Source organism: Dicentrarchus labrax, unplaced genomic scaffold (genome assembly GCF_905237075.1).
Source record: "Dicentrarchus labrax unplaced genomic scaffold, dlabrax2021, whole genome shotgun sequence".
Lineage (NCBI taxonomy): Eukaryota > Metazoa > Chordata > Actinopteri > Moronidae > Dicentrarchus > Dicentrarchus labrax.
This window is the reverse complement of record NW_026136714.1, coordinates 19,226,303-19,236,108: the sequence shown is the minus strand read 5'-3', so window position 1 is coordinate 19,236,108 and position 9,806 is coordinate 19,226,303. Positions and strand designations below refer to the sequence as shown.

Sequence of the window (9,806 nt, the reverse complement as noted above, 5' to 3'; positions counted from 1 at the left end):
GCATGAACACACACAAACAATAAGATGTATTCATGTACACACACAAAGTTAAGACAAAACAATGTCTTCTTTGCTTCTGTTATATATCAAGATTTGATACTTCAGGGCTATTAATGTTATTAATTTAAGACGAGCTGGGGAAGGACTTAAAACTTCCATCTTGCCAATAATACAGTGTGGACAGCGGTGGTGGTACATTTAGTGCATAAAGTACATTTACTCAAGAACTTTACTGAAGTACAATTTCATGCTACTTGTACTTAAGTATATCCAGTTTATGCTACTTTATACTTCTACTGACTACATTTCAGAGGTAAATATTATTATATTGTATTACGTTTATGTAACTTATAGTTACGAGGTACTTTTATATTTTACATATAAAACAATTAACATATTAAATATGATGAATTGTTATAGATTTAAGTGTCTTTTGTGTATAGGATGAAAAAAAAAGATCTTTCATGACCTTGAAGGCTTCATAATTTAACACTCTGAAGGGGTCCATTCTGTAGTCAGTACTTTTACCTTTGATACTGTTAGTATATTTGATACTAATTATGTACTTTTACTCAAGAAGAATGTCGAATGCAGGACTTTTACTTGTATTTTTACACTGTGTTAGTTATTTTTACTTAAGTGAAGGATAAGAAAAATCATCTAATTCTGATAGCATCGTATGTTTGCTTTATGATGTTGAATAGTCAGACCCAAGACCACATGTGAGTAATATACAGACAGTATTCTAGATGTGTTGTGAATACACATTTCCCCAAAGATACTTCTGGATAGAATTTAAAATAAAGTTGAACAATGTTTGTCTGCACAATATGAGTTTGTATTGACTGTTCCAAACTGGGTTAGTGGCCTTTAAGAGTCAACAGTACAGTAAGATAAGAGTATTATAATGGTCTGTTTATTTAGCAGTTTGAAATTACTTAACAAAGAATAACAAGTGTCATGTCTGGGTGTCACAGTGGCCTAGGGGTCTATAGGCAATATGCTTAATTTACCACATCACTGCAGAGTGTTTAAACCCAGAGACAATCATAAGTTATCAGAGAAGCTGAGCTAAGCTGAGTTTGTCCATCGAACAGTGTCTGAGAAACAAAGATTTTTAATGTGAAATTGCTTTATTCAGTGTTTTTACCGGTTTTATTCAATGGGTGAGCTTGTTTTGAGAGGAAGATAATTACAAAAAAAACTTCTGAACGATGAACACAACATTGAAATCCTAGGGATCCTACTAAGGGCCTGTCCACACGAATACGCCCACACACCCAATACGTTGTCGTTTCCGTAAACACGGCGTAGTTTCCAGAAATATCTGCGTCCACACGGATTCACTGAAACGACACAAAACACTGTAGTACATATGCCAGGCCTGTATGTGGCGCTGTGACGCCTCCACACCAATACACTAAAACCGGAAGAGAAGCCATGGAGCATGCGCTGTTTACAAACAAGTAGTAGTAGTCCGCCATTGTTGTTGTTGTTGTTATGACGCGTCTAGCGGCAGTGGCTGAGGTTTAAGGCTAGAGAGGCGGGGCAAAAACGTCATTTTTTGGAAAAAATCTGTTTTTGCTGTCCAGACGACTCCGGGCAATCCGGCATTTTCGGATTTTCCCACTCTGGGACCCGCTCCAAAAAATACTTCAGTTCCATGTTTGGATTACATTGTCAAATATTTTAGTCCAAATTCTAATTGGTATGTCTATTTCTGTAAAATGTTCTCCTGATTACATAAAAAGCTCTACATGATTTTTGTTCCAGTCCATTCACTGCCAGACCAAAGTTACCTGATGCACAAGGCTGTGATTTAGATTGGTGTTTCCCAATTTTAACTGATATTTGGTTTCCTGAGATCTGGGCTTTGTTAAAGTTGACTGTCAGGGTCCAGTTCTGACAGTACTGCTCCAGGAGGTCCAGGTGTTGTTGTAGACATTGTAGTGTGGGTGACAGCAACACTAGGTCATCAGCATAGAAGAGGAATTTAAGTTCGTTATTGTGAAGGGTTAGGCCAGGGGTTCCAACAGTACTGGCAAGGTCATTAATGTAGATGTTAAATAGAGCTAGAGACAAGCTGTTGCCCTGAAGGACGCCTATCCCTTGAGTGAAGACATCTATAGTTTGGTTGCCAATTTTTACTCCAGATTTATTACTGACATATTGACTGATTTACATAATAAAGATACCTCCTACACCAGTTTGGACAATTTTATAATATAATCTCTCTTGCCAAATAGAATCAGAAGCCTTTTTAAAATCAATAAAACATGCAGAAATATCACCCTTCTTTTTTTCTGTGTACATGATGACCAGTTAAAGTGTGTAGAGTGTAAACATGGTCAGTAGTGTGGTGATTTTGTTAAAAGCCAATTTGCCCTCTACTCAGGACATTGTGTTCCATAAGGAAGGCCAGTGCCTGGGCATTGGTAATGCTGCAAGAGACCTTCCCCAGATTACTGCTCACACAAATGCCTTGGTAGTTGTTACGGTCCAATTTATCTCCACTCATATGTATTGAGGAAATAAGCCACCGCCACAAGATCTCAGGAAAGCAACCTGAGTGAGGAACAAGACCAAACAAGTGAGGCAGGGTCTCTCTCTCCCTCTCTCACTCTCACACACACACACACACACACACACACACACACACACACACACACACACACACACACACACACACACACACAGGCTGTAAAAATGTGATACCACAGGCTACTTAAAATGATTTCAGCTGTTTGGTGACACAAAATGTCATCATCAGGCAAAATCCAATTACAGCCGCAACAGCAGGACTAATCAAACATCCCCATCTCCTCCTGACATGACACTCCTCAGTGGGCGTAATAAGAGTGAAGAAGAAAAAAAGTAAAGAGACAAGAAAATAGAGTTTTTGTCAGAGAGTCGAGTGGTTTGGCTGCAGATTCATGCCAATAAAATGTGAGTGTTTGTGCCAGCAAGGAGAGATTAGGGACTTTTTTTTAACCTCTCGTCTTGTTCATTATTGCACGGATCAGTGTTCTGCAGCTCATGTGAAACCCATGTTTAGAGCAGTCTTTCAGCGTGGACACACACACACACACACACACACACACACACACCTCGCACACTGAGAGCCCGTAACTGGAAAGGAATGAGCGGAGAAATGCATCTTGAATGGATGAGATGATGCTGTTCACAGATTTATGAGGCCGATATCATGTTTCAATCCCTGGAGAACACAGTTAGTCTACATCCACTCTGTCACATCCACACTTCATTTATGTGCATTGTTTGTGTGATTTGTCTTTATGCAAATACACAATATCAAAAAAGCATTCCTCATTCCTCTATAACGACTCTCAGTGAGGCTGTGTTTTAGGTTCTTCGGTTACAGAAAATTTAATAATTGCTGTCAAATTTACATCTTTATTTTTCATTGGAGAGTTAATATCAAGATATTGTGATTTAATTTAATGTCACAATGATGTTCAAAGAATCTGAGGAGCCCAAGTCTGTACAATTGAGAATTCTGCTGCAATTATTTTACCATTTTATATTTATACCATCTAGACAAAACTGTTTATATTTTATATAAAATGTCAGGTTTAAACAGTTACAATAAACTAAGCACCCCCCAAAAAAAAAAAAACAAATAAGGATAATATAAATATGGAAACTTTGTGACCGCAAACATGAAAAGTCAACAAAGATTTGACCTGCATTTTGTAATATAATTTCACTTCCCCTAAAGCATGACATAATCTATGATTGTTGTATTTTCAATTATTCTGAATCTCCTAAAGATCAAGTATACGATTTAAGTGAATAATTATCACTTTTTATATTATATATATATATATATATATATATATATATATATATATATATATATATTATATATATATATATATATATATATATATATATATATACACATATACACACACACACACACACACACACACACACATACATACATACACACACACACATACACACACTTATTTGTAAATCTCTTCACAAAATGTGGCAAAATTCAAGATTTCAAAATAAAAAAAATTCAAAAACACAAGAATAAGCAGGTAAATCATTTTTTTTTTGACTGGTAAATGGTTGCTTTTTTTTCCTCCCCCCTCTCTGATAAATTAATATACAATTTTCAACTATTTTCTATCTGCTGGTATGTGTAAGATAAGTCTCACCTGAAATTGTTTTTACAATTACTCCTATATTCCCTGTTTGGTGTTAACCTTTAGAATGTAAAAACCACAGTCATTTATTAGCGTGTGCAGACTAACTTCTGACCTAAACAGAAACCTGCACACACTTAAACGTGTCATAAATTTTGCATAAAATGAAATACAAGATTTTTTATGGAAAGAGTTCAGTCTTATAAAGTTTATTGACATGAGGAAAACATTGGGATAATGTTTAAATACTCTACACAATAAAGTTATTAAACATGCACATGTAAAATATAATATACTGTACATAAATATTACATTGTGGGAAAGAAAATAATGTCTAGCTGGTCTAATTTCTGAAGCAGTGCCTGTGTGTTTAAGATTTAGTTTGACCCCAAAACCACAACTCAAGATGCCCTCTAACTGAGACAAACCTGACGTTTATAGTGCAAGAAAAGACACTTAATGGAAATTAATGGAATGCTCGGCTCATAGCAGGTGTGGGTCTCTTCAGTATGGCCTCCACAGAGAAGGACAAAGACTCACTGGACACCATCTTGGTCCCTACAGGCTTAGACAGAAAGTCTTTGGCATACCTGTCTGTGATTTTAACAGCCTGAATGTCCTTGGCGGAGCCCTCCCTGAACTTGCGGGCAGCCTCCTCTAAGAGCTCTTTGCAGTATGGAGCCCTGAGCTCCGGCCCGGCCCCGCCGCTGTTTTTTTCGCTCAGCGAGTGCTGGATGAGGGAGTGAAAGGAGTTGAGTTTCATGGAAAGCTTATTGCTGTCCTTGCCCAGCTTGTTCAGGACTTGGCTGGAGTTTTGGGAATGAGAGTTGTTGGGGAAGGATTGTCCAAAGCTCCTCTTGGGTGGAGAGAAGGCTGAGCACTCCCTCTGCCCCCCCTGGGTGACACTGGGGGGCTTGGGATCAGCCCGATGAGAGTCTGACGAGTCCTGCAGTGCAGCGGCTCGGGAGCCTTCCAGTTTGGCAGCGAGAGCGGCCGCAGCCTCCTGCTCGGGCGGCTGGCTCTCGGCTGGCATTACCTTAGGTTCCCACACCGCACCGGGCTTCATGTTCTGCACGGCTGTGGCATTGAACAGGCACTGCTGGTAGAGCAGGGCGTCACCCAGGTTGGCTGTACTGCGGGGCCACATCACGAAGCTGCCTCGTGATGGCTGCAGCGGGTAGTGGCGGTAGGTGGTGGCCACACTGACGTTGGAGGAGATGAGCTCCACGTTGGCCGAGCCGGCGGGGTACTGCATGGACAGATCCAGGCAGTTAGGGCCGAGGAAGTTGCACAGTTCTTTGGGCTGTGGCTCAACCTGTGCTGCTGGTGAGTACGCCGTCTTGTAGTTGTACTCTGCGGCGTGGTGGACCATGTTGTTAGGGAAGAGGAGCGAAGCTGTGGCCGCCTGGCTGTTCTCCAGCAGCTCTCGTTCTTTGTACTCTCGCTCCAGCATGATGGTTTCCAGCTCCTTGTCAGCAAAGGCCCTTCTCTTCCTCATGCGATCGCTTAGCGGTGGGGGGAGGGACGGATTGGCCGCCAGGAATGGATCAGACTGCACCGGACGGTATCCTGTCATCAAAAGAACCCGCATTTAATTCAAATGTGTTTATGACAGTCGGTGTGTTTTAGATTACAGCTGATGTCAACATGCATGCAGAAGTGTCCACAGCACTCACAAACATGCAGTTTTTCACTCACTGAATATGAACCATGCTCAATAATTAAACAATCTTTGTATGTTGAGTGCTGGACATAATAAGTGAACTTACTGCATGCCAAAAATTGTTATAAAGTCACTGCTTACAGATGTTAACAAGTCCTTTTCACTGTTTGTGTTTAATGAAAGATAGAAATCCAAGACAAGCTACAGGAGAAACGGAGGTTTTTATCAGAGTTAAACGGAGACAGAGGATGAGCCAAGAGAAACAGAAAAAGATCAGAAACATCCAACGCAAAGAAATAAAACATGTTTCTTTTTGTCAGATCTATGGCCTTGTTACCTTCGAGGATGCTTTTGGCGAGCATGGTGGATGGTCGAATATGTCGCTGATATATCGCCCTTCTCTCTGCTGGAATTTGTTTCCCAGATATTCCTTTTTTATCCTGGTTGAGAAAACAAAAAAAAAAAAAAAAAAAATAAAGACGTGCTCTTAGGATGTTTTGCTTGATCCTTTAAAAGTGCCTGATTTGTCACAGCTAAAGTCACATGGATAATATAATCCAACGTCTTAATTATTATCTGATACAAATGGGTCATGATACTGTTTGAGTAATAAAAATTGTCTAAAAGATTTGTTAAAGCAGGATCACTATGTTTAGTAACTGAACATGAGATGTAGGCCTACCAATTATCTTAAGATAAATTATGTTATTTTAAAGATACAAAAATTAGAGCAATTACAGTACATTGAACAGTTTTACAACTAAACTTGACTGCACTACTGCAGACTGCAATGTATTTTACAAGACTGCAATAAACATTAAACATTCAACTTGACAGGTCAAGAAACAACCACATATAGCTTGTCACACATCACACATCCACACACACACACACACATCCACACACACGAAAAACGTCCATCTGGTACCATCTTTAAAATACCAAAGCTGACGTGGTTCATTATTTTACCGCAGACATTCTCAAATATTTAAATGTCACCGCAGTCAAAACACACACATATTATAGGCACAGCCCCAAAATAGGTATGATTCTGCTATGAAGAGAACAAATGGAGAAATTTGTAAAGATCAGACAGTGAGAGCCACGTGTTATCAAAATCTGATAAGTGGTTTAAATAAACTTTTAAATTATATTAAATAATTATTGTTTATTAGCTGGGAGATTAACATTAAGAACCCCTCAGTGATCAACTTTTCCATATTCATTCAGTCAAATAAAGGGGGTGGGGAAAGTAGTAAACATTAAATAACTATATTCATTAAAAAAAATAAAACTAACCCTGTATCCAAAATTAGAAGTTTAAGTTTGGCTGAAAAAAACAAACAGTATTTCTTTAAGTGGCTAATGCTTAAAATCAATACAGTGACTTTAAGGTGGCTGAAGGAAAAGTCATCATGTCAGGATTGTAATTCTGTCACACTCAATATCAGGGGCACATGAAGGCCCTACAATATCCGCTGCTCAGGCTCTTTGATTTCTTCACTGAGATTGTTTACCTAAATACGCCAGTTATCTCTACTGATATCTGAAAAACGTTCGCCTTTTCAGGCCTAGTGCCATAAATTGTACCCTTGAGGTTGACTAGAATATGAAGACATGGACAATTATGAAGATTACTTTAGTAAGTATCACCGAATGCAATTTATTGGAAGAGCAAGCTTAAATTCAGTCACATTCAGGAACCAAACACTCAGTGTTGTTGGAAGAGCCATAAGCCCGCCTCACATATATACATATACAATCACCTTATGATAATGACAATATCATTTATTGGTGAATATACTGTAGCTATGTTTTAACGACATCCTTGCATGTTTAGCATAGATTTTCCCCTGCAGTCGCTGAGCAGCAGTTAGTAATTTGACCCAGTCTGTACAAATAGGAGCGACTGGATTCATAAAGGAAATAAAGCAGATTTATGACAGGCAAGATCAACATCTCCTGGAAATCCCTACAGCGAAAAGAAAAGAAGACTTTAAAAAGGAGGTCTGAAAATAAACCTGGAGGCTTCTTAATACAACCTAAGATCTGAATACACTTGGGCTGGATTGCTTTAGATAAATAAAAGTTAAATCTCTTTTACTGTGTGGTCTTATTTGTTACCGGCTGAATACAAGCACTTGCATTAAAACCAGTCCTTATAGTTTACGAATGCCATTTGAAGGCAGCAACATAGCGCGCGCACACACACACACACACACACACACACACACACACACACACACACACACACACACACACACACACACAGCCTACCTCCGTGGCTTGCTGCCTCCTCAGGGCCACCTGCGCCGCCATCACCCGCTGTCTCTCCACCACCAGCAGGCAGTTGGCGCACTGACAGTCCCTCCAGCGGCAGAAGCGCTTGTGTCCCTTCAGACAGGACACTACGCCGTGGTTGCGACATCGGGCGCACTTCGGCGTCCGGCTCAGCTTCCTCTGGTCCCCCGTACACAGGCCGCTGGGGCCCGGCTTGTCGTCGCTCTTGCTGCCGTCTCCGTCGTCCTCGGAGGCGGCGGGGCCGAGAGAGGCCGGGACGGGACGGCTGGAGGAGTCCGCCAGGTCGTCGCTCTCCGTCTCCAGGCTCTCCACGTCGATTTCAAACTCGCAACCGGCGTTGTCTGACATGTCTGCCCGAGTCCTCCGCCGGCTGTCTTTACACCCAGTTTAGGTCTGGAGACAAACATTATTTATTAAGACCTGTTAATATGGCACTAATAATAAAAATCACTCCACATCACCTCCTGTCCAAAAACTTTAGAAATAATAATAATAAAGCTTACATGTTATTCCATTAATGCCCAATAACCAAGCTTGACTTCTTTTAATAAGAGTGTAAATTAACTTCTAAGGAAATAGATTTGTTTTAAACCTAAGATCAACTAAACATTTTTCACACCAAAAAGGAAAAGAAAAAAAATAAATCAAAGAAAACCAACAAATGAAAAAAAAAAAAAGATAAAAAGATATATTTTTTTATTAGCCTACAAAATATAGCCTAAATAAAAAATAAAAAGGAAAAGTCTAGAAAGTACACAGCAGAAAAAATTAAGTTTTACTCAGACCTATCATTATACTCTCCCATCGATAGATAGATAGATAGATAGGCCTATCTATTGGACATATAGCAATATAATTCGTGCAACTTAATATTATGCTGAGGATCTGTCTGTAGTCTACAACTCAAATTAAATATAAACATCTATTATTGGTAGCCTGAATTAAATCACACCAAAAGCCCATTACACATACAGTCCAATGATTCATCACATCTGTCCATTAATAGTCGAACCACCGTTTGGTCTGAGCCCAAAAATGTCGCCTAACACTCGGGTTGAGTTGCATTTAATCGGTTATTTCATGCACACATTTGGCCAAACCTCAGAGTTCAGTAGCACACAGTTCTTTTTTAGTGTCTTTCCAAAACTTCCGCAAACTGACCTGCAAATGAACACAAAACATAAGAAAAGAGCTCCGTTTACCTCCAGAGGCTGTTTCAGCGATGCGTCCGCAGTTTCACAGCAGGGCGGTGAAAGTGGCGCACACGTGGTAGTAGCCTGTGGTGATGAATCGGAAACGCGCAGTCCAGACTCCTGAATAATCTTGTAATTAGCTGTTAATTGAGTGCATGAGTGAGGGTCGCGCCCTGAACACATCCAAGTTTCCTCTGAGGCTGAAACACAGAGAGCCACTCCTATGAGTGGCTCCAGTCTGCGCTCTCTGCCCTCTGATTGGCTACTTCTCAACACGCACCGACCAATAGGATTAAGAGCAGTTACTCCGACAGGGAGGGGGGGGCGTTATCCTAGTTACGGTTACCAGTAATCTCATTACTTTTCAATAGTTACAGTTCCCGTTTTTGGTTCCTATATTTCCTGATTAGTAAAATCAGCAGCAATGAGTACACTCATGGTTCCTTTGTCTGTTTGTCTGTGGATGAGAAT

The 9,806-nt window shown here is 40.1% G+C and overlaps 1 protein-coding gene across 1 annotated transcript; it reads right to left on the bottom strand.

Moving 5' to 3' along the window:
- Nucleotides 1-4,371: 4,371 nt before the first annotated feature.
- Nucleotides 4,372-9,547, bottom strand: dmrt2a (doublesex and mab-3 related transcription factor 2a). The gene is made up of 4 exons (XM_051423018.1): nucleotides 9,345-9,547; nucleotides 8,119-8,535; nucleotides 6,179-6,281; nucleotides 4,372-5,747 (listed from the first exon to the last, which is right to left on the bottom strand). Exons 2-4 carry the CDS (start codon nucleotides 8,488-8,490, stop codon nucleotides 4,645-4,647), a joined length of 1,578 nt encoding a protein of 525 aa, XP_051278978.1. The 5' UTR covers nucleotides 8,491-8,535; nucleotides 9,345-9,547; the 3' UTR covers nucleotides 4,372-4,644.
- Nucleotides 9,548-9,806: the final 259 nt, after the last annotated feature.

What these genes read in the sequence shown, in the direction of transcription:
- dmrt2a (XM_051423018.1), bottom strand. Translation starts at nt 8,490, where the DNA reads ATGTCAGACAACGCCGGTTGCGAGTTTGAAATCGACGTGGAGAGCCTG. An exon ending in GGAGGCAGCAAGCCACGGAG is followed by an intron (nt 6,282 to 8,118) that starts GTAGGCTGTGTG and finishes TTTCTCAACCAG; the next exon opens with GATAAAAAAGGAATATCTGG. An exon ending in CGCCAAAAGCATCCTCGAAG is followed by an intron (nt 5,748 to 6,178) that starts GTAACAAGGCCA and finishes TTTTGATGACAG; the next exon opens with GATACCGTCCGGTGCAGTCT.